The sequence below is a fragment of the Aquila chrysaetos genome, chromosome 2, assembly GCF_900496995.4.
Source record: "Aquila chrysaetos chrysaetos chromosome 2, bAquChr1.4, whole genome shotgun sequence".
NCBI classification, from domain to species: Eukaryota; Metazoa; Chordata; class Aves; order Accipitriformes; family Accipitridae; genus Aquila; species Aquila chrysaetos.
Window position 1 is genome coordinate 82,936,243 of NC_044005.1, and position 24,512 is coordinate 82,960,754.

The 24,512-nt window shown below is 42.7% G+C and overlaps 1 protein-coding gene across 11 annotated transcripts in view; it reads right to left on the reverse strand.

Annotated features, from left to right (window-relative positions):
- The window catches only part of ZNF451 (zinc finger protein 451), a 46,691-nt gene that overhangs the window by 5,418 nt on the left and 16,761 nt on the right, over positions 1-24,512 (reverse strand). For 10 of the 11 annotated variants that reach the window (XM_041122047.1, XM_041122043.1, XM_030003844.2 and 7 more), the window contains exons 8-13: positions 23,055-23,208; positions 18,506-18,653; positions 16,311-17,965; positions 15,056-15,190; positions 10,893-11,023; positions 7,844-8,030 (exon numbers count right to left, since the gene is read on the reverse strand). In XM_041122047.1, coding sequence (XP_040977981.1) covers positions 7,844-8,030; positions 10,893-11,023; positions 15,056-15,190; positions 16,311-17,965; positions 18,506-18,653; positions 23,055-23,208 — 2,410 coding nt within the window. Of the gene's footprint in view, positions 1-7,214; positions 7,271-7,843; positions 8,031-10,892; positions 11,024-15,055; positions 15,191-16,310; positions 17,966-18,505; positions 18,654-23,054; positions 23,209-24,512 lie in introns of all 11 variants that reach the window. The other variant, XR_005931975.1, reaches the window with a different exon arrangement.

Below are 24,512 nucleotides of genomic sequence, written 5' to 3' on the forward strand. Positions count from 1 at the left end.
TTCCTTTGGCTAGTTCAGGTCAGCTGCCCCGGCTGTGCCCCCCCACCTCCCAGGTTCCTGTAAAAATTAACTCTATCCCAGCTGAACCCAGGACACAGTCAAACACAGTTACGAAGCATGTTCAAAGTCTCATGAGCTACACTCTGCCTTCACTGATCTGGCAAAGCCTCATGAGCAACACTCTGCCTTCACTGGTCATTATTTGCAATACTTCTCTCCCCTCTACCTAACTGTATTAACATACATCCAAATTCCCATGGAGGCAGTTGCTGGCTTCTCTGAAATCTCTGAGTTAGTGAAAGTTAACCTATTAAGAGGCTAACAAAAAGCCAAACCTTATTTAGGAGGTTTTCACACAAAGACTTGTCAGTTATCTCAAATTACACTGAGACTTTCCTTATCCAAAAACAAAGACACAGTTATGCCTGTCCTCAGTGGTCCCCCCCTGCCCCCACCCTCCCCAAACCTATACAGAGCAAAGACTAAAGGCACAAAAGCAGTAGAGATGAGAATTTTAAGATGTTCTGATACGGCTCTACAGGAATTGGGAATAAGTCTGTAACAGTCAGAAGAAAAGCTGCCTGCAGGCAAAAATTGTAGGCAGAAATGCTCCAACAAATAAGGGGGTGGGGGGCAGGAATTCAGCTTCGTTAGGGGCTAGACAGCAAGAACTGTTAGTTTGTGTCATGGTTTAACCTCAGCCAGCAACTAAGCACCACGCAGCTGCTCACTCACTTCCCCCCTGCCCAGTGGGGTGGGGGGAGAGAATCAGAAGGAAAAAGATAAAACTCATGGGCTGAGATAAGAACAGTTTAATAGAACAGAAAGGAAGGAACTAATAATGATAACAGTAACAATAATAAAATGACAACAACAACAATAATAAAAGGATTGGAATATACAAAACAAGTGATTCACAATGCAATTCCTCACCGCTCGCTGACCGATGCCCAGTTAGTTCCTGAGCAGCGACCCACCCCCCAGGCCAACTGCCCCCAGTTTATATACTGGGCATGACCTCACATCATATGGAATATCCCTTTGGCCAGTTGGGGTCAGCTGCCCCAGCTGTGTCCCCTCCCAACTTCTTGTGCTCCTCCAGCCTTCTTGCTGGCTGGGCATGAGAAGCTGAAAAATCCTTGACTTAGTCTAAACGCTACTAAGCGACAACTGAAAACATCAGAGTGTTATCCACTTTCTTCTCATACTGAACCCAAAACATAACACTATACCAGCCACCAGAAAGAAAATTAACTCTATCCCAGCCAAAACCAGGACACTGTGGAACTCATCACTTGTCAACCAAAGAGAAAGAAAGGCCAACTGATTGGACAGATGCATTTTCAACTCAGAAGACACCAGGCTGCTTTTCGACATGGGAGAGGTCATTGTGCTTGATCTAATGTTGCTCATAACATGTCTGTACCCTGTGACTGAACTCTGCTCTCAACAAGATTGTGGATTCCAATTAAGAATATACTCCATGCAAGTATCACAGAATGGCTGAGGTTGGAAGGGACCTCCGGAGGTCATCTCGTCCAGCCCCCCTGTCCTGTTTAAGCAGGATCACCTAGAGCCAGTGGCCCAGGACTATGTCCAGATGGCTTTTGAATATTACCAAAAAGATACTGTACTGAGGAGCTCAGAACTTGACAGTTATGGCCTTACCAGCGCTGAGTAGAGGGAAAGGACCACCTCCCTCAACCTACTGGCAACAGTCCTCCTAATGCAGCCCAGGGTAGTGTTGGCTTTCTTAGCCATGAGAGCACATTGCTGGCTCGTGGTCAACTTAGTGTCCACCAGGCCCCCCAGGTCCTTTTCTGCAAAGCTGTTTTCCAGTTGATTGACCCCTGGTCAGCCTATATCAGTGCCTGGGGTTGTCCCTCTCCAGGTGCAGGGCTTTGCACTTCTCCTTGTTGAGCTTCATGAGGTTCCTGTCAGGCCATTTCTTCCCTGTCAAGGTTCCTCTGGATGGCAGCACAAGCCCTCTGGTGTATCAGCTGCCACTCCCAGTTCTGTGTCACCAGCAAACCTTCTGAGGGTACACTGTGCCCCACCATCTAAGTCATTAAGGAACACATTAAAAAGGACCAGACCCAGTATTGACCCCTGGGGTACACATCTGGTTACTGGCCTCCAACTGGACTTCATGCCACTGATCAACATGTTCTGGGTCTGGCCATTCAGCCAGTTTTCAATCCACCTCACCGTTTGCTCATCCAGCCCTTCATCACTTCATCAGCATATACTCCTGTGGTACTGTTGGCATCTTCTGATGATGAAAAGTAAATGAGAACATTTAATTTAGAGAAATCAGGCATGTCCTGTCTCTCTTGTTAAAAAGCTTAGCATGTTCTGTAGCTCCCAACTCCCCTGGGGTCAGAGGAAAAGCAACCGCCCAGTTTCTCAGCCAAGAGATCTTAAGATATGGCCTCTTCTCTAGTACATTTTATTAAATAAACAACAGCTAAGAAACTCTGACTGTACCTATTCTCTCAAGGAAATCCTACTGCTCACTATTGCCCTCACATATTGCCAAATTCCGGCTGGAAGAATGAAAAAACAGGAAGGCAAATTCTGGATGAATATAGAACACAGACATCAGAAAGATTAACCCTATAGTTGGGAGCAAATATAGTGTTTTTTTGACATTTGGCAAGTTTCTCATAGAAACCTGTTCTGGGAAGAGACTGGTAAACTTTCACAGAATGCAAGCGCCACCCACTGTCCTGACATCAAAGTGCCACAACTTGAATTTGGGTTAGCTGCCCACATGGCTTAGCATAATCCCCCCCCCGCCATAGCTGATCCTCTTCTCTTGCAACCCCCCCTAGTTACCACAATCCCCTTAATTTCCATCAGGTTTACTGGTTCCTCTGTCTCACCAGACACTCGATTTCCATTCCCCAGCCTTAACCCTCCTCCCTTGCCATACAACTTCTTAACACACCTCCTGACTACTGCACACATTATACAGTCTCACACCCTACCTCTGCTTCTCTCTCCTACAATGCTCCTTCTCTTAGTCTTTTCTGTAACTCCCAAACTCATCCTCTCTTTCCCATCCCAATGTTCAGTGAAATTAGTATCACACTTAACTCATCACTGTCTCTCCAACCACTGACCCTTTTCCTTCTACAGTTGATGTCTGAAGTTTTAGTGCTACCTTACCTTAAGGATACCACTGAAGTTACCTCACTTAGGATCCTAGTGACTACTTAGCCAAAAACTTAAAATCAGTACCTCATCCTTATCTTCATTAGCAATGACGTTGAGTATGCGTGATCACGCTGCCTTTATAATACTGTTCCTTGGCTTCCAGAATCCTTTCCTTTATTCCTTCTCCAATATGTCCCCAGAGGATCCTCCCCACATACTCCTCCCTAATACTTACTGCTCTAATCTCCGTTTCTTCATTAAGGTAACATCATCTGTAAATGCAAGTACAGCTGCTCCCTGCTGAGGGTTCACAAATACACAAGACCTCTCTTCCTCCATGCAAATTAAAGCTTTACTCTATATCTCTCTCCCCACAGATACTCATTCATCTGTTCATTCAAGTGTAGCACGACTAAAAATAAAGTTCTCAATCCCTCCCCCTCCTCCAATTGCGTTTTTTGGAAACTGTGGCCAATACCATAGTGATCACTCAGGCTTTCATTTAACCTTCATCTTAGACACCTCTCTAAAATTCACAACCAGATTAAACTAAACCTTGAGGATTTTTTTGTATGATCTGAGGTCTTCCCAGTTCATCCACTTGGCTACAATTCTTGTTCAGACTCATTATCTTAGGTCTTAATACACCGCTTTCTCCCTAGAGGATATGCATATATTTAAAAGGTGCACACAAGAGATGCCACTGACATACCAAAGCCAATAACAACTTCCTGTTGTAGCTAAACACACGGTTACAACTCAAGGGTGACTTTCTTATCACTCCCTACTGCAATAGGCTGTGGCCACTGTAATAACAGTGTATATAAACGAATAGAGTCTTACTAGAGTAACCATCATTCATTCATGGTGTGTCACACCGCAGATGCTCATGCCCTTCACATTCAGTCTCTTTGGTCAGTGGGGGCTGGAGGCTGTGACCTATCTTCAGTCATGTGCAGCCTGTGTTAACTGAAGGTTGGAAAAAAGCAGAGACTGGGTGGGGTCAGATGTGGTATTCATATTGGATGGACCTCAACACCCACGAAAACTTGACCATTGAGAAGGCAAGCAATTATTCTCAATTTCTACTGTAAATTAATTCCTAACTGCTGTATGTAAACCAAAAGCTTTTTGGGATAGTGGGAACTAGGAAACTTGGCAGCATTCATCAAAATGAACTGAAATCCTGCTCTTCCAAATATAAACTGTCAGAGAAGCTACATGCAGTAGTATTTAAACACTTCAGGCAATAGTAGCAGATTGAAGATGCAGGCTGACAACTCCACTTGAGCACAGTGGAAATGAACCTAATGTGTCAGTAAAAGAGGTGCAGTGGCTATTTGGCAGACAACATAGTACATCACTACACCATTGATTTTGACAGTCTCATGAAACAGCCTGGCTCTTTAAAAGAAAGGAGAAGAAATACTCCAGAAAATTTGGTCCTCTTATTATTAAAAAAAGTCTGTTTTACTTAAAAGCTCAGTCAATAAAGGATCTCATTTGAATATGACTGAGAAATACAGTTAAGCTAAAGCCATCGACTTACACAAAAATCACTTCTGTCAACCAAGAAGTTGGGGCACTCCTATCAGTGTCAGGATGGACGTGATGACCCCTAACCTACCATCAGCTTTGCCCTCAACATTGTCCCGCACTCATTAAAAGTATAAGCTGTAGCAGTACTGTCATGACTAGATATCAAGTATCAAGTCATAGACAAGGGAATAATGGCATTTTTCTGCATGCTACAAACTTTTCTTTACAAAGGAATTGCGAAGGAAGACAGAGAAAACTCTTCTCTTCTACCCTTCTCAAACCACTCTATTAACACACATGAATTGTGCATCATGTGTTGTGCCTTCAGCATAAAAGAAAAAAAACCTTCTGTGTTTATGAACTCAGGTTTAGCAGCAGGAGAGAGCAAATAAGAATAAATGTCTTGCCTACTCTTTTCATACCTAAAAGGAAATTAATGCATTCACTACTGCCAATGGTCTCCTAAGGCAACACACAGTCGATACCCTACTGCAACATATGCAGGAAATTCTATTTTTATTTATTTATTTTAAAATGAATGCAGGTACCACAGTTCCCACAGCAGTTCTGCTGATATGGTAAAATGGTTCAGAAGGTGCAACTGTCAGATTGCCACAATCCAAACACAATCCAGCTGCTCACAAGCTAATGATAGCTATGTGAAGGTGATTCAGGGAAATAGGTTTTTCATTTTGAAGTTCATCCAATACCAACAACTGTCTTATATTTTTCAACACAATTCTCTGTGGTAACTGTTTCTCACTTATTTCTCCCTCCAGAATAATAGCCATAGGCTTGAGAAAGTCACAAAGCAAGCAAATCTTGTTTATATTTCCTTATGTTCAGCTGCATTTCTGTAATAGGACAACAGGTTATACCAGCCTATGATACCTTGCATGACTTTCCATCTCAGCCCTCTGATACTGGTCTTGCCACACTAAGACTTGCAAATGCTTACTGATGCTGCTGAGCCATACAGTGAAGTGCGTATTATGCAGTGGCTTTATCTTTTTAAAAAACTTTATAGACTCTTCGTAACAACATCATCCCACACGCAGCAAACATAGGCCTATTAGCAAAAATGATTTTCTAATGTCCTGTTTTAATACAGGAACAGGAGACAATGGCGGCTCTCACTGTTTGGGTCCCTCCCTGCTGACACTGACTGGAGAACAGGACCAAGGATGGCTCAAGACAATTCTGTTCCTTACAAGTTTGCCAGGGAACGCTGACAGCCAAGGGACTTGTGCAATTCCATCACTTTCCTGCTCAAAGTATTTTTTTTTTTTTTTTTTTTTTTTTTTTTTTTTTTTATAACAACTGCATGCATAACTTAAGTGGGATGCACAACAATCAGACAGCCAGCAAGTTGAGGTTTAGGGCCTCTCAGTAGAGCCCATCACCATAATAATACATTAAATATTAACATAGTAAAGGACATTGAAAGAAGGGTTAGATTAGGAAACTTCTGAAAGCAAATCCAATATAAAAAAACCCCAAACACCTGGAGTATAATTTATACACAGAAAATGGTTAGATCAAAGACATCACCTCTGAGCCAGTATACCCCCGTGAATAAAGCTATCCTAGCCAAACTACCCAGGCAGGGAGCTAGAGTACCCTTACGTAGCAAAACAGTCATTCCCCTCTCACCATCTCGTAACGTTAAGTCGTACAACAAACTGTACAAGAAAGGAAGCCCCTACAGCTGAATTGACTTAAATTGACTGCTTGCAAGTTCGAGCTCTCTTCCAACTCTTCCTCCCAAAAACATGCAAAGCTCCCAAAGCAAAAACAGCCTCCTGCATTAATATACAGTTATAGCTATAATTACATTAGAAGAGATCTATCAATCTAGGAATTTCAATACACTCTACAAAGAAAACATTCATAGTGGGAATACAATGATTCAATGCGTAGCTTTATGGACAACTGTGGAGAAAACCAATCTTCCCCTTTGAGCAAAGTCAACTGCACTAGTGAAAGTGACAGTTCTATAATTAACTACGCCAAGAAATTTTACTAGTATGGCTGCTTCTGGCTGGGGATCACATCTCCATAATCCAGCTGAAAAATCTAGACCAGCAAATGCCTGGGGTAGCCAGAAAACTCTATAAGCACCTTTTCTGTATCAGAAGCACATAAATCAATTCCAGCTCACCATAGATCATTTTTTTCAGGAAACCATTTAATTATCCTATCTTTCTTTTTCCCTCTAATCAATCGATGCCAATTCACCAGTAGTGCTAGCACTCCACTTCAATCTTCCGGGTAGAACAGCAGCACCACGTGATAGCTCTCATACACCTGCATCAAGACTAGCAGTGTATTTTTCTGAAAACAGGTTAGGGCTAGTTCAGAAACAACTTTCTGTAATATGCACTCAATTTACAAGCCCCCCAAACCACAACAAGAACCCAGGAAAAGCAATAATGTGTTTACAGAGAAACGTCAGGTCTTCTAGGAAAACTTTACTTCCAAGATATTTTAAGATACTGAGAAGTATTAAAACTCACCTCAGCTCCGGTATCCTTTGCACGAAAATGAGCTGGCTCAGACCTCTTTGATTATCCTATATAAAACCAGCGTGATCGTTTTAGCATGCCATTAATTAGAATATGGCATTCCAGAGAACTTAAAAGCTTTCCTTGATACTTTTCCTCCAAACAGATGTGTCAGCCATGCACCAGTGAAGACACTTATCAAGTGATTGGGAGTAAAGAGGAGGACAATCAGAGTTAAAATAGGCAGAGATATTTGGGGAAATAATGATGCTTTAGCAGAGTCACATTTGTTTCAGACCCAGAACAAATCAAGCAAAGCAGATTTGAGTACATATTGACAAATATGCATATGAGAGTGCTCTAGAAAGGAGTTTTCAGACTGAAACAACAGTTTGTCTCTGCTATAATAAAGAATACAGGGAGGACGGAGTTTGTTATGTTGAATAAAAATGCTTAATTAAGTCTGGTTTCGAAGCTTGCCCCAAGCAAATTGATTTTTCTGATCTATATTTCATTGAAATACCAGTACAATACAAGAAGCATCAAGCAACAGCTTGTGTTACCAGCACAAGTGTTCAATTCTTTTATTGGAAAGAACTATTGGTTTACTGGAAAGACGGTGTTTAATGTTTACTTTCTACCTTTTGTGGTATCTGAAATGCTGTTTAGCAAGGCACACATCATGTCTCCTTCAATGTGGTGAGGATTTAGGATGCGAGCTGACCGCTGGGTCATCTTAAATTGAGTTTCCAGTTCCAGGAAGCTTTTGTCTCCAGAAAGTATGGTGAAAGGAATTTGCTTGGGCAGGTGCTCATCCAGACGACCAGCCTGTACGGGAACAAATGACAAGTGTTGAACTGAGATTATGTTTTTATCTCATGGGGTTTGGCTAGCTTTTTGTAAGACAGGTCTTCATAGGAAAGCCTTCTACACTTCTGTATCACCACTTTTATGGTCCAATGCAGGTTATACCACTGTGAAAGGTATTATTTCAACAGTTTGACACTGCATTTATTCTATACATATGACAACAGATATAGGAAATGGCTACCACAACAGTACAGATGGAATGTGGAATAAATTCCTAAAAAGCAGCATTTCAGAACCATCTCTACATAAAACAAGTCATCTGTGCAGAGCATTTTAAGAATCATAAAAAAGTGTAATGTAACTTACAAACACTGTTGTAAAACACACATATCATATAATTAGATTCTCAAGGAGCTTTATCTAACTCATAAAGCACCATATTAAAAACATGAGTCCCCATGGTATCCCAGATTACTGTCCTTCACCTACACCCCTCCCAATCCAGCCAAAGCCCTAGGTCTACTGAACAGAGGGACTGCTCTTTGTCAGCCCAACAGGGTCTCTGAAACTAGCACCCATCCAACTCCAGCTTAGAGATGGCTCTAGATTTGGGCTACTTGAAGAGAGAGGCAGAAGTTACATTTCTCTGAAACAGAAAGTGTAAGAATTGTGGTTTTTAAGTCATTCCCTGACCAGTCCCCTTCCCCTCCACAACAAACTGATGTCTGATTTCCACTAACATTCTTATTCCTATGGAAAGGGGAAAAGGGGGGGGAAAAGGGGGGGGGGGGAAGGGGGGGGGGGGGGAAAGGGGGCGGGGGAAACAGGGGGGGGGGAACCCGGGGGGAGGGCTAAGGGGTGGGGGGAACGGGGGGGGCGTACAAAGGGGGGGGGGCCAGGGGACCACAGGGGGGGGAAAAAAAGGGGGGAGGAAAAGGGGGGGGAGGAAAAAGGGGGGGGAGGGAAAAAGAAGGAGGGGAAGAAAAAGGGGGGGAAGGAAAGGAAAAAGGGGGGGGGAAAAAGGGCGGAAAAAAGGGGGGGAAAAAAGGGGGAGAAGAAAGGGGGGGGAAGGGGGGAACAAAGGGAGGGGAAAAAAAGGGGGGGAAAAAAGGGGGGCGGGAAAAAGCGGGGGAAAAAAGGGGGGAAAAAAAAACAAAAGGGGGGGGAAAACAAGGAGGAGGGGGGCGAAAAGGGGGAAAAAGGGGGGGAAAAAGGGGGGGAAAAGGGGCGGGGGAAAAGGGGGGGAAAGGAAGAAGGGGGGGAGGAAAAAGGGGGGGGGAAAAGAGGGGGGGAAAGAGGGGGGGAAAAAGGGGGGGGGAAAAGGGAGGGGAAAAAGGGGGGGGAAAAGGGGGGGGAAAAAGGGGGGGGGAGGAAAAAAGGGCGAAAAAGGGGGGGGAAAAAGAGCGGGGGAAAAAGGGGGGCAAAAACCAAACAAAATAGGAAGGGGGGGAAAAGGGGGGGAAGGGGGGAAAAAGGGGGGGAAGAGGGGGAAAGAGAGGGGGGGAAAAGGAGCGGGCGGGAGGGAAAAAGGGGGGGGAAAAAAGGGGGGGGGAAAAAGGGGGGGAAAAAGGGGGGGAGAAGAAAAAGGGGGGAAAAAGGGAAAGGGGGGGAAAAGGGGGGGGAAAAAGAGGGGGGGAAAAGGGGGGGGGGAAAAAAGGGGGGGGAAAAAAGGGGGGGAAAAAGAGGGAAAAAAGGGGGGGAACAAAGGAGGGGGAAAAAGGGGGGGAAAAAAAAAAAAGGGGGGGAAAAAAAGGGAGGGAAAAAGAGGGGGAAAAAGGGGCGGGAAAAAAGGGGGGAGAACAAGGGGGGGAGAAGGAAAAAGGAGGGGGGAAACAAGAGGGGGGAAAAAAGCGGGGGGGAAAAAAGGGGGGGACAAAAAGCGAGGAAAAAAGGGGGGGAAAAAAGGGGGGGAAAAGAGGGAGGGGAAAAAAAGGGGGGGGAAAAAGGGGGGGGAAAAAGGGGGGGAAAAAAGGGGGGGAAAAAGGGGGGGTAAAAAGGGGGGAAAAAGGGGGGGAACAACAAGGGGGGGAAGAAAAAGGGGAGGGGGAAAAAAGGGGGCGAAAAAGGGGGGAAAATAGGGGGGAAAAAGGGGGGGAAAATAGGGGTGGGAAAAAGGCGGGGGGAAAAAGGGGGGGAAAGGGGGCGAAACACCGGGGGGGAAAAAAAGTGGGGGGGAAAACAAGGGGGGAAAAAGGGGGGGAAAAAGGGCGGGGGAAAAAGGGGGGGGAAAAAGGGGGGGAAAAAGGGGGGGAATAAGGGGTTTATGGGAAAAAGGGGGGAAAAAGGGGGGAAAAAGGGGAGGAAAAAGGGGGGGAAAAAAGGGGGGAAAAAGGGAGGGAAAAAGGGGGGGAAAAAGGGGGGGGAAAAAGGGGGGGAAAAAAGGGGGGGGGAAAAAGGGGGAAAAAGGGGGGAAAAGGGGGGAAAAAAAGGGGGGAAAAAGGGGGGAAAAAGGGGGGAAAAAGGGGGGAAAGGGAAAAAGGGGGGAAAAGGGGGGAAAAAGGGGGGAAAAAGGGGGGAAAAAGGGGGGAAAAAGGGGGGAAAAAGGGGGGAAAAAGGGGGAAAAAGGGGGGAAAAAGGGGGGAAAAAGGGGGAAAAAAGGGGGAAAAAGGGGGGAAAAAGGGGGGGAAAAGGGGGGAAAAAGGGGGGAAAAGGGGGGAAAAAGGGGGGAAAAAGGGGGGAAAAAAAAGTAAATCACTTCTCAACAGGCTGTCTCCACTCAATTCACTGAGAGGTTTATCATTCTTTTTAGAGGATGTAGAAGTCACATGAAGAGAATCTGAGAATCTCATCTGTAATTAGTACTTGATGTCAACAGCAGATATCATCTGCCACTCTTCTCTGGGTACAGAAACACAACAATAAAAGTGTGCACTAACTTACATGAACACAAAGAGCAAAGTATGCTGCTTCTCTTCTGGTACCACAACGTGGATGAAGAAAGAAACATCCAATCCTCTTAAGATAATTGTAAATTTTGCACTGCACTGGAGGTTTCCAGTTGCTGTATCCTCCTAAACAGTGAAGAAAAATAAAAAAATAAAAAAAAAAAAAAGAAAACAAACAAAACCCAGAAATGCCACCATGAATTAAGAATGCAAGAAGGCAAAAGCAAAGATAAATCTGGCTTTAAAGACAGAATTTATTTTGACCAATGTGAAAACTAAAATAAACATATAACCAAAATCCCGAAAGAACCCTTGGTCTTGGGTTAGAAAACAAAAAAGGAAAAAGTAGCTAGCCTGATCCTACACAAAGCCTCTCATTCAATTTTGTATGAATTTTTTTTTTCTTCTAATCCTGAAAAACTTATCTTCTAGATATCATGTGCATTTAGACATAAGAACGTATTTTTTTCAGTTTTAAGCACAGTTATTGTTAATGTGCAGAAGCAGAGGAGCTCTGGGAACATAGTACAATAACAGAAATGCTTCTCTTAGGGAATCCTGTACTAATGTAATGCCCAAGGTTATTTCCACCAGATTCTGTAACTGCCTGACACATGACATGTCAGAACTCTTTAAAAAGAGGATCCAAGAACTGGAGCAACAGCTGAAACAAATGCTGGAGTCTTGACTAACACTTGGATGCAGTCAAGGATAAGCAAAATGACGCTACAAGTGGGGAAAAAAATAAGTGCAGGAATTTTCTCAACAGTATCCTAAAACATGTAGTTACTGGCTGAGAAAACAGTTGGATAATAGAGACGAACCAAGTAACAGGCCTGCTACAGATAATATCAGGCTGAAACAGCTTGCAAGGGGAAGGAAAGAAGCAGCAAGTCTCTCGAGAAGAGAGGGAAAAACAGAGGCGCTTGGAGTTACTCTGACAACATAAAAAGACAAACAACTGAAGGACAATTTGAAGGGAGTAAATAAGAATTTCATTACATTCCCAAGAATATAATAATGGAAGAAATAATGGGTCTGCAATGGGGAGGAAAAAAATGTTGCTTTCTCTGCCAGATGATAGAGTGTCTGGATATAAGAAAGGATTTTGAATGGAAAGTGAAAGCAGTCATTGATGGCACTTCATGTGACAACATATGAAATTAAGGCTCAAGTAAACAGGCAGCAGAGGATTGTGTATTCCAACCTGCCCACACCCAGTCCGACAAAGAAGTAGAAGCAATCTTCAATAGATTTCTCCTGGGGTTTTTTGTGTTCCCCCCCCACCCCTTTCCAGCCTAATGGCTATAAGAGGGTATCAAAAATTATCTCAAAGCTCAAAGATTTAGTAACAGACTACACAGAAACGATTTAGGGGTATCTGTCCATGAGAAAAACAGTATTTGCAAGTCATTCTCATCTGTTGTGACAGCCTTGGTCACGACTTGTAATCACTAACCTTGGCTTTTGGCTGCATAAATGTGCAACATAAATATTTGACCAGGACAGCTGAAAACAATGACAGAACTGTATTTACTCTGGCAGACCTAGACCACAAATGGGTGAAGGACAATGGAATATCTGAAACCAGAAACAATACAGAGCAGGGGCAATACAATGGAGGAACTCAAAGCAAAGCTAAGGCTGTATCAGCAACAGGAATAACAGAAATAATACAAAAGTATCATATAAAAATAATTTAAAAAAAACAAAATTGGAAACATTGTTTGGGAAATGCAGAAAAAAAAATCAGAAGAGACAGGGATGTCGCCATTTTCACAGGCTAAACAAACAAGAACAGCATGTATCAAATAACTCTGTAAACCATTATTATGAGAGGGTACCTAAAACAATAAATCCAGATGTGCCCAGGAGCCTTAGTGTTCCCAGGCTCTGTAACAATATAGTTGATGCTAATAAACTGATGAAGTGTTCTCTGATATTAATATGGCCCATCTTAATCACCATTTACTCTTCGGTATGGGTTTTTCAGTTCAAGTGCTCCAGGAGCCACTCCCACGAGGCAACCTGCATGCAGCAACCCTGTTTGGGGAGCAAGAAATTGAGGGGCACCGATGTGGGCTGGGCTGTGTCAGCAGGTCCCTGTGTCTGGAACATCCCTGGACGCAGTGTCGTAGCTAGCACAGAGATACCTTTGGGTAAGATTATTATATTAGCAATAGATTAGTAACACTAAAACTGTACTATGGATTATTTCTCCTTCTTAGATAGGTCAGCGAAGAGACATTTCTGACAACAATACAGTTCAGGCATTTCTGGGTTCAATCAATTTTTTCTTACTGAATCAAACCAGGGCATTTTAACCTTGAAAAATGGCACAGAAGACTCTGTCATAACAGACCAGCTTGGGTCAATTAATGACAAACCAGTTTTGAGTAAATTAAGTAGAACAACAAAGTAAGACTGAAAGCAAGTGTCTGAATTCAAGTGGGGAAAGTTTGATATAACTGTGAAAAATTATTCTTTACTAAATAATGATTTATATAACACAGCAGAGGAGCTTTGGACTTCAGACATCAAACAGGCCGGACATTTCTTCAAGTCAGATTCCTAATAGTTTCTTATTTTTATGTGCAGAAAAAGAAAAAAAAATGTTTTTCCAAGGCCAAGTGGATTGAATAACTATAGAAATGAACACAAAACCTTCAGCAATTAAAACTACAACGAAACCCCAAATCACAATAGCCTTAGAAGTCAAGAAGTGCAGAGGTGAAGTGAAATTTGACCAGAAGTCAGGCTGGGTAAAGCCTCACAAAAGATAGTAAGAACAAACAACAGGTTGTTCAGCCATACAGAAAAGATAATATAAATAAATGGAGTAGCCAGGCAGCAAGGATGGAATAGAAATCCAGGATGATTAGGTATAATCTCAACCCTCAAAATTAGTGTTTTCTGTGGCTTTGTGCATGTACGCAAGAATACCATTACTGTACAGAGAGGCCAAATGGTAGGTAATGACAATACAGGCAACGATACAGAAGTAAAGCCTGAGCAGAACACAAAACCCTGGAGTGTTAACTTGCTTTAACAGAGAAGACCAGAGGATTTGTCCCCAGAACTCCTAACAACCAGACATTAAACTACAGGTCCAGGAACACCGCTGACTAAAGAACTTATGCTTCACATTAACAGACATGCTTGCTCTGCCTTCATCAGCTAACTGGACTACCCAAGAGAAAAAAAAAAGTGATTCACGCATCAACAAGCCTTTCTGTCCAACCTCAGCAGCATGGAAACTCTCAGTTTTCGGGATGCTCTTGATTATCTTCTAAAGGAAGAGATAATCAAGAACATTAAGTGAAGAAGTGCAGTGCAATGCTGTCCACCAAGTGTAAAACACGCCTGACAATTCCTACGAGTCTGCTAAGATGATGCCTATGTTTCAGGCAATAAATATTTTGAAACTATCCCTTATCTAAGCTTTACTGAAGTATTCAATGTACCAGATGCAAAATAATTATAAAGGCAGATACAGAGAAAAACAGTAGAAAAAGCATGAGGTGGACAAGAAGTTGGTTCAAGAACACTCAGATAAGGAAAAGTATCAAGTTAGAGGGATGCTATTGGTAGACTTCGCAAAAAGCTTTCTTACAAACCCGTAACTATGTGAGTTCCATCAATCACCTTGTACCACTACTGGTATCTTCCAGATGTGAGATACACCTATTGATATGCAGGATGACCAGGGACATCCTTAAGGAGCGACCCAGAGACAGTACAAAATTCAAGTACAAGAATGTAAAATCATGCCTTTTGAAACTAAAAACAAAAAGAACATGACAAGGACTTGGGAGTTAGAAAGAAAATAATCTGAGTATTATGGCTGTCCTGATAATTACGAAAACCTAGTATGATACAGCCTAGAGTAAGTTCAGCAGGTAAGCCAGAAAGACTCCTAAACCATTCAGCAATTCTGGAACATATTCTACAAGGAATAATAAGAGCAGAGGAGATTAAGACTGACTTAGAAAAGTTCAAGAACATTTCTATGACATGGTGCCTGTGACACTGTGACTTAAGAAGCCCTTGTGGCTGCTTCTTCCTGTCCTTCACTCTCTCAGATTCAAAGAATCTCTGCTCAAGTATCTGTGTAGACTTCTTAAACTTATCTTTGTATTTCCTTCAACCACTTTTTACCTTGAAAGCCCCAGATAAATGTCCCTTGGTTCAGGTTAGCTGGCAGCTGTGTGAATAAGCTTCCCCAGTTGTCCAGATCCACCAACACAATGTGAGTCATGGTACTCAGGTAGTCAAGATCAGGAAGTTCACCATCTTCAATGGGATAAAAAAGGATGCATTTAAAGTTCACCTGACTTTCTGGTCAACCAACATACATCAACTTAAGATATGCTTTTGAAAATTCATGTATTCAACTGTTCTATAAGCTAAAAGTTATAGAACATGATCGTATTTGGTGATTGCATTGTTTTTAAATCAACTGAAGTAGCATTTAGTAACGCACAAATCACACAAAAGAAAGTAGAATCTAGCTATACGATGGCATAGAGCTGGATAGTTTTGTGGTAGGCACAGAAAGCTATTGTCCTGCACTGAGACATTTTAATAGTCCATTTAATATTCAGCTGTGCACCCCCGACTATGGCAAGTCTCTGTAACATTTAATTGCTTACATGCATAAAAGCACGTAAAACGTTTAGAGACATACTTTTTGCTGTATATCTAACATAAATGTCAACCTTTTAATCAAAAGCGTTATGACACCATGAGTAATTAAAAACACTTCCAATTTTTGAACACAAGGTACACCTTCAGCATTCTTGTTGTCATTCTTAGAAGTGACATGAACATAAAAAAAAAAGTATTTGCATGCTCAAGGCAAAAAGCCTAATACATACTGAGACTATAAATTCTCAGCCGAAATTATTTTTTGGCAAGCTAAGGAAACTGAGAAGATGGTGTTATAATAGGACTGCCCACACAGAAAGCACTACCAGGCTCATAAATATTTACACATACAAAGGAGGCAAGTTTCTCTTGAATGTGTGAGTATTACAGACCACTCTTACATTTCTAGGAGTCAGATCTCTGTTTGCGGTCCTTGATTGTCCTCTTCCTTTTAACACCAAATTATGCTCCCAACTAATTTGAAAATTAAATGTTTCAGTCCCAGGGTTCCCACATCTGCCTACTTTTTGTTTTTTGAAGACTTCATGCATATGGCATATAGCAATAAATTGTTGAGTCCAAGTTCTGGAAACTCAAATACCAAGAATTCAAAATGCAGCTTTGAGAAATAACAAACATCAAATTCTGAGCTGATTTATAGACTGGATGTAGGTAAATGGTATGCTACATACTTGCATTGACATTGAAACAGAGTGTGTTAAAGACAACAATATTTTTCTAATGCTAAAAAAAAAAGTCTACAAACCTTCACCAGGTTCTTCAGAGTACGTCGAGTTCTCTTTTTTTTCTTTCTTTCCCTGTATTGGTCCCTGCAGAGGAGATGATTGTGGTCTTTCCTGAGTCTTGGATAGAGATGCTTGAAATTTTAGTTTGTGAGGTTTTCTGTCCACACAAACCCCACTTGCTGTGAACTTGAATACTGCATTTTCCGATTCTGATGCAAGACTTGATAGATCAGGTTTCTGCAAGAAGCAGTGTTTCATGTGATAGTGCTGATGTGCACTCTGAAGATCGTCAAAGTTTTTGTTGCACGCAGCACATCTAACAACATACATCTCTCCCTTATGTTTCAGTGACGTGTGACTGTTGAGATGACTGTTCAAATCAGCAAAATTCTGTGCAGTTGCAGAACAGAAGCAGCATCGAAACCATAAATTTCCTTTTTGCAGCATGGCTTTCTGACAATTCCCATAATCGTTCTTCCTGTTTACTTTGGAGACATAAGTTGTCCGGCAACCACAGGTTAAACGGTCTCCTTCTTCTACTGGGAGGAAGTCCTCCTCTTTTTTTATTGATACTTCCATCTGCTCAGGCACAAACGCATAGTCCATGCTATGAATCTCCTTATAATGGATTAGAAATTCTTCTTCTGTGTCAAAAAAGAGATTACCACAAAGGCCACAGAAGTATTTAGTCTGTATCTCCTGGTTATGATGCTCTTGGAAGTGTCGCTGTAGCGTTCCTACTTTCCGAAAGTGATTTCTGCATAAGCCACAGCAATATCTGTGAAATGCGTGGCTTTCTAATGACATGCAATGCTGTTTAACGCTCTCTTCAGATTCAAACATCTCTTCACAAATGTGGCATTGCCATTTTCCCAGAATAGGACTTTTTTCAGAGGAGAGTTCCATAGGACTTGGAATGCAGTCTTTCCTTTCACCTGCAGAAATGCATGCTGTGTCAGAAGCAGATGGCATAGGCTCATCTTCTAAAGCTTCTTGCTCATAATAGTAACTATGTCCACCATGAAATTCACTCACGTGTCCCATAATATCCTCTTCTCTGAGGAGATCTACAGAGCATGCTCTGCACCAGAGAAGAAAATTAGTCAAGTGTGCTCCCCCATGGAATCGACTCATATGCAGGCGGATAATGCTTGAATTTTCAGCAAGCTTTCCACACACAGCACACTTGTGACAGATCCGATTTGCTGATAAAATGTGCTTTTCTACTGACTCTTCTGTAAAAAACTTTTGAAGACATTCACAAAACCAGGCTTTTACTTTGCAAGCACTGCCCTGACTTTGGTTTGCTACATGATCTTCATTTTTATCTTTTGAATCGCTCTTCCGTTTTGAAGGAGTAGACCCCATTTCACTGGTAGACTCATTCAAAGTCAAATGTCTTTTAAGCAGTGGTCTTGACCGATCCACAATATGGCACAAATGAGACTGATTTTTATTTTTTCCATTGATATGACAGAACATCAAGATGGACTCTTCCATTGTAGTAAGAACTTTAATGTTATGTTGAGTGGTTTGCTTATGGTGGGTGATCTGATTCTTATCAGCAAACAGTTTATCACAGTTCTCACAGTGACCTTTTGTTTTAAATATCTCTGCAACTTGGGAGATGCTCTTCTTTGACAGTGCTACGGGCCCAGAATTACGACAACGTGTTCTAGAATGGATTTAAAAAAAAAAAAAAAGTTATATCATAACCTGAAACATTTTTAAACTTTCAGATTTACTTTGAAATATTACCTAGTAGCTACAGCAATTAGTCCATGGAAATAGTGTCCTCTGTATACTTTAACTCATCTACTAGCTCACCAACAAAAACATGCAATGCCTATCTAGGCTCTGCACTTTAAAGAGAATTAGGCGCTAATTTCCAAAACTAGCACTTAGATTGATGCTTATGTTGTTGACATTTTAGAAATCAAATGCTGCCAACTTAGAAAAAGTGGAACAGAGAGACCAAGTTCTGTTGTTCTGTTACAGAAAGCAACAAAAAGGATACAGACATCAACCAGCATTCTGCAGTGGATTGTGTGGGGTAAGGCAGGGTAAAAGACATGGAAAGGGGGCAGGTTTTTTGATAGTTTACTCTGAAAGTCAACATTCAGATGGTCCTAGATGCCCTGAAATCCACTAACACCACTAAGAACACATCAGCCTATGGATGTTCACATTATAAAGACAGCTGTCTCTCACAAACCTGAAATGAGCCGTTAATTCCATATGCGAGCGTAGTATCTGGTAGCAGGATATACACTTCACTTGGAAGGGGACCTCTTTGCACAGAGATATCAGAAGGTTCTTTGCATAGGATGGGAAAGGTAGAGGAAGGCCAGCCTTCATTTCATCTATAGTATGGAATGGCAGAAAGTGCAACCACACGTTAAAGAGTTCTTTCATAGTACATCTGCTCTCAGATGACCTAGTTACAAATGTACTTGTTTGTCACAGGGTTCAGAAAGCACGTTACCATGTGTCAGCTGAGTCAGTAATTGTGCAATGGAAACTTTTAAGTAAAACTGCATTAATTTTTTAAACTTCTCTAACAATCTCAGTTTCGAATCGGCATCTTGCTTTTTCATACTTAGTGACTGACTCTACTTCCCTTTTCCTCTGCCTCCAAGGTCAGGTCAGATACCTCTCTTGGGAAGGTTCTTATTGACCTTCCTCCCCTCCATCGGTCACCACCTGTCTACTCTTACTATATACACTTTTGTTTAAAGCTATAGTGTGTTTAAAAAAGAGTACGCAATTCATTTAACAAGTTCCCACATACTGGGACCATCCCTCTCTCTCTTTCCCATCCTCAATGTTAGTTCTCCTTAAATTTTTAGGCGCGGGAGTTCCTGTTGTTCCGAGTACATACTCCATGTCTAACTCCATGTACCAGCGGAATAGAAAATTTTCTATTGAAAAAATAATGGGAAATGGCTTATGAACTATATATTGCTGTTAATGTACTGCATCTTAGGAGGCAAATTCTCTTTGAATTTTCTATTTAGTAAGATGTGATGATCAGCAGGCAGTAATTTGCAGTTATGCCTTTCAACTAACTTCACTGCCAGATCTTATAGACCATGCTGATAATATTAATCATGAACACCTACCAATGCAAAGGAAAAAATGGAGCACTTCCTTTTTTTGTTCTGAGCTAAGCACTATCCATCTCTAAAGAAAACACTATTTTGTGCTTTGAATCTTTTCAAAGCAATAGCTCACCAGCAATCTTTTTTAAAACCTATGGCCGATTTTAAAGGCACCTACAGTTGGCACATTCAGAATAACCTATTTGAGAATAAAAGTACATTAGATTTACAATACATAAGAGAACTCAGAACCATGCAGCTGATTGTCACTTCAATGAAGATGGCAGTACTGACTCCACCTGCAGGAAGATTCCTTCAAAGCCTGTCTTCACTGTACACTTCCTGCAGCCACTCTGGGGGAGGGCAGAAGTAGAAGATACAGTTATGAGGATGAGAAATACCTATACCAATCCTTTTGGCCATATAGGCTTATTGTGAATGCTACACTATCTAAAATATGGCAGCTTCTTGAATAAGAAGTCAACTCCCTCTATATCTCACCTGTCTCAGCCGTTTACCTAACATTAAAGTAGATGCTTTAATGCCTATTGCTTATGTCAAAGCTAAAAAGTCAGTACAGCTATGATGGTCATTAACCCTGCTTTGAAGACCATAATCAGACAGATATCTTCTGTGGAATCCAGTAAGTACGGTTCAGGATGTCACCAGCTCACAACATAACCAATATTATAGCCTTCAGTAGCAATTTGACCAGTGCCAGGCATCAGACCGGCAGCACCGTTCCAGCTAAGCAGGCTAAATTTGCAATTATATGGAGAAGAAACTTTCACAGGTCTTTTCCACCAGGAATGCCAAGAACACCAACAAGAAAAACTGCCTCCAGCTGACTTCAGACAGTACAGTAAGGGGAAGGAACATCACAGCCAGTCTGACTGGAATTGAAAAAGAAATTTATGTGTTTTTGTCCAAGTTCGTATCAACATGCTAAATGTAAACTTATTTAGGACAGTAGTTGCACGGTCACTGGAGGATGAGAAGCTTGTATAAGACACCTGACAGCATGGAGATAAAGGAAAGTCTGCTTCTCATTACAGCAACTGTGATGGAGGAATCGCTTCTACGCAAAAAAAATTAATTTCTAAGCAACCACCCTGATATCTGTTGGAGGGACAACACAGCAGGGAATAAGCAATCCAGGAGGCTCCTGGAACGTGTTGATAATTTCTTTCTCCAAGTGATAGAGGAGCCAACGAGGAGAGGTGCTATGCTGCACCTTGTTCTCACCAACAAGGAGGGGCTGGTGAGGAATGAGAAGCTCAAGGGCAGCCTTGGCTGCAGTGACCATGAAATGCTGGAGTCCAAGATCCTTCAGGCAGTGAGGAGGGCACACAGCAAGCTCACTACCCTGGGCTTCAGGAGAGCAGACTTTGGCCTCTTCACGATCTGCTTGGTACAGAACCATGGGATAAAGCCCTGGAGGCAAGAGGGACCCAAGAAAGCTGGTTAATATTCAAGGATCACCTCCTCCAAGCTCAGGAGTGATGCATCCCAGCAAAGAGAAGTCAGGCAAAAACGCCAGGAGGCCTGCATGAACAAACAAGGAGCTCCTGGACAAACTCAAACACAAAAAGGAAGTCTACAGAGGGTGGAAGCAAGGACAGGTGGCCTGGGAAGAATACAGAGAAATTGTCCGAGCAGCCAGGGAACAGGTTAGGAATGCTAAAGCCCTGCCAGAATTAAATCTGGTCAGGGACGCCAAGGGCAACAAGAAAAGTTTCTATAGGTACGTGAGTGATAAAAGGAAGACTAGGGAAAATGTAGGCCCTCTCTGGAAAGAAAACGGCAGAACTCGTTACCCGGGATGTGAAGAAGGCAGAGGTACTGAACGACTTTTTTGCCTCAGTCTTCACAGGCCAGTGCTCCAGCCACACCGCCCACATCACAGAAGTCAAAGGCAGGGACTGGGAGAACGAAGAACTGCCCACCGTAGGAGAGCATCAGGGTCGAGACCACCTAAGCAACCTGAAGGTGCACAAGTCCGTGGGACCTCATGAGGCGCACCCATGGGTCCTGAGGGAACTGGCAGATGAAGTGGCTAAGCCACTACCCATCATATTTGAGAAATCGTGGCAGTCCAGGGAAGTTCCCACTAACTGGAAAAGGGGAAGCATAACCCCCACTTTTAAAAAGGGAAAATAGGAAGACCCGGGGCCAGTTTCACCTCTGCGCCTAGCAAGATCATGATGCGGATCCTACTGGAAGCTATGCCAAGGCACATGGAAAATAAGGAGGTGATTGGTGACAGCCAACATGGCTTCACTAAGGGGCAAATTGTGCCTGACAAATTTGGTGGCCTTCTATGATGGGGTTACAGCATTGGTGGATAAGGGAAGAGCCATGGACATCATCTACCTGGGCTTGTGCAAAGCATTTGGCACTGTCCTGCACAACATCCTTCTCTCTAAATTGGAGAGACATGGATTTGATGGATGGACCACTCGGTGGATAAGGAATTGGCCAGATGGTTGCACTCAAAACAGCTGCAGTCAACGGCTCCATGTCCAAGTGGTCAGGGGTCGGTATTGGGACCAGTGCTGTTTAACATCTTTGTCAGTGACATGGACAGCAGGATCGAGTGCACCCTCAGCAAGTTTGCCGATGACACCAAGCTGTGTGGTGCGGTTGACACACTGGAGGGAAAGGATGCCATCCAGAGGGACCTTGACAGGTTGAGAGATGGCTCCGTGCAAACCTCATGAAGTTCAACAAGTCCAAGTGCAAGGTCCTGCACATGGGTTGGGGCAATCCCAAGCACAAATACAGGCTGGGCAGAGAATGGATTGAGGGTAGCCCTGCGGAGGAGGGCCTGGGGGTGCTGGTTGACGAGAAGCTCAACAGGACCCAGTGATGAACGTTTGCATTGCAGTCCAGAAAGCCAACCGTATCCTGGGCTGCATTAAAGGAAGCGTGACCAGCAGGTCGAGGGAGGTGATTCTCCCCTTCTACTCCACTCTCCTGAGACCCCACCTGCAGTACTGCGTTCAGCTCTGGGGTCCCCAACATAAGGAGGACATGGACCCGTTGGAGCGAGTCCAGAGGAGGGCCACGAAGATGATCAGAGAAGACAGGCTGAGAGAGTTGGGGTTGTTCAGCCTGGAGAAGACAAGGCTCCAGAGGAGACCTTATAGCAGCCTGCCAGTACCTAAAGGGGGCCTACAAGAAAGCTGGAGAGGGACTTCTCACTTCTTACCAGAGCATGTAGCGGTAGGACCAGGGGTAACGGCTTTAAACTGAAAGAGGGTAGATTTAGATGAGATGTAAGGAAGAAGTTCTTCACTGTGAGGGTGGTGAGGCACTGGAACAGGTTGCCCACAGAGGTTGTGGATGCCCCCTCCCTGGAAGTGTTCAAGGCCAGGTTGGATGGGGCTTTGAGCAACCTGGTCTAGCAGAAGGTGTCCCTGTCAGTGGCAGGGGGGTTGGAACTAGATGATCTTTAAGGTCGCTTCCAACCCAAACCATTCTATGATTTATCTCCTCTTACAGAACAGTATCACATTTAAGTTAAAAGAAAAATAAGAATTCATGAAAAACAAACTTACAAACCTTAAGCTTTTTTACACAGCAGAAAAATGTAAGTCACTTCATATCATAAGGATCAATTATCAGAAGGAATGAAAAGTAGTACACTTAGTAGCAACATACCACTCAATTTGGAAACCTGGAGGAAGTGGTTCTTTCCTGACATATGCTGCAAGCATTCGTCTCTTTTGGTGAAAAGGAGAAAGCAGTTTGGGCATGCAAAACACTGAATATGCTGTGGAGGGAGATCTTTTTTATGTCCGTCATTTTCATTTAGCTGGAAGAGAAAATTATTTAGTTAGGAAAAATATTAAGTCAAGAAACCGGTCCCAGTTCTCTTCATGTCCTTCCTTCTGCTCCTGTCTCCCTTCTGTTGTAATATTTTCACTTTTAGGTTTTCAGCTACTACATGTATGTTTATCTACAGCCTACCCCTATGCACTTCAGCTCATGAGACACAAGGGACTGGCCAAACTGCCATTATCAAACTCAGCTACTCATCCTTACTACACTGGTAACTTTTCCATTCCCTTCTTGCACCATTGGGAGCAACCACCTTCCCCAGGAACTCTGGGCTCCATCAACTTTTAGCCAGCCCCTTTATCCAGGCTCTCAGAAAAAGCTCCTTCTGTCACTAGAGCAGCTGGTTTTCCTCATGTTGGTTCTTACCTATCTTGCTAACCTCCAACTTCTCGAAATGCTGCTCCTCAGAGTAGCCTGACAGGCCCGTGACTTTTATCAAAGTCAACACCTTCCATCCCACTTTGCATTCTACACCAACTTCAGATCTCTGCCTTCAGGACAAAAATCCTTTAATTTTGATTCTGACATTTTTGCTTACTCCTTTCTTATGTCACTCAAAGAATCTTCATGATACGCTTATGCGTTCTTCCATAGCTTTGTTTAGGATTATCTCCCATCCTTCCACACCAAAATAATCTGATCTTCTTGCCTGCTACAAGAGCCGCTCCCTTTCCCCAAACTTGTCTGTAACTCCTGCTCATGCCCCTGGACACACCACAGGCACACAACTTGGAAGCAATGGAAAAAGAGCAGGGACAAACTGATGCAATCTTTCAAGCTTGTCACATATGACTATGCAACAGGAGTTACTGCTACTAGCTAAAAGTAGTCCAATTTTCAGAGTATCTAAAACTTCCCCTGAATTTAACACAGCTTCTGGAGACTAGGTGGGTACATAACAATATTTGGTTTTAAAACGCTAAACTTTGAAAATGTTACCCATTATCCAATTCAACACCAGACTGCTTAAATAAAACCACACACCTAGAAGATAACACTTGAGAATCTGTCATTGAACTGAGGTTTTACAGTGGTAAATTATGAACAGAAGGGAAAAAGAGAGCATTATCAAAAAAAAGTTAAAAGAGTGGAGGTAAGGAGGAACAAAAACAAAAAAAGCAAATATTATTAGCTTGTATTAAAATCAAAACTCACATGCTAGATTATCATTTTTCCCTTCTGTAAGTTAACTAGCGCGTAGCCGCAAATATATCAGAGAGACTGGAAACAGCAACAGTTGCATCTGAATCACCCACGTTTCCTTTCTCATTCTGTTGC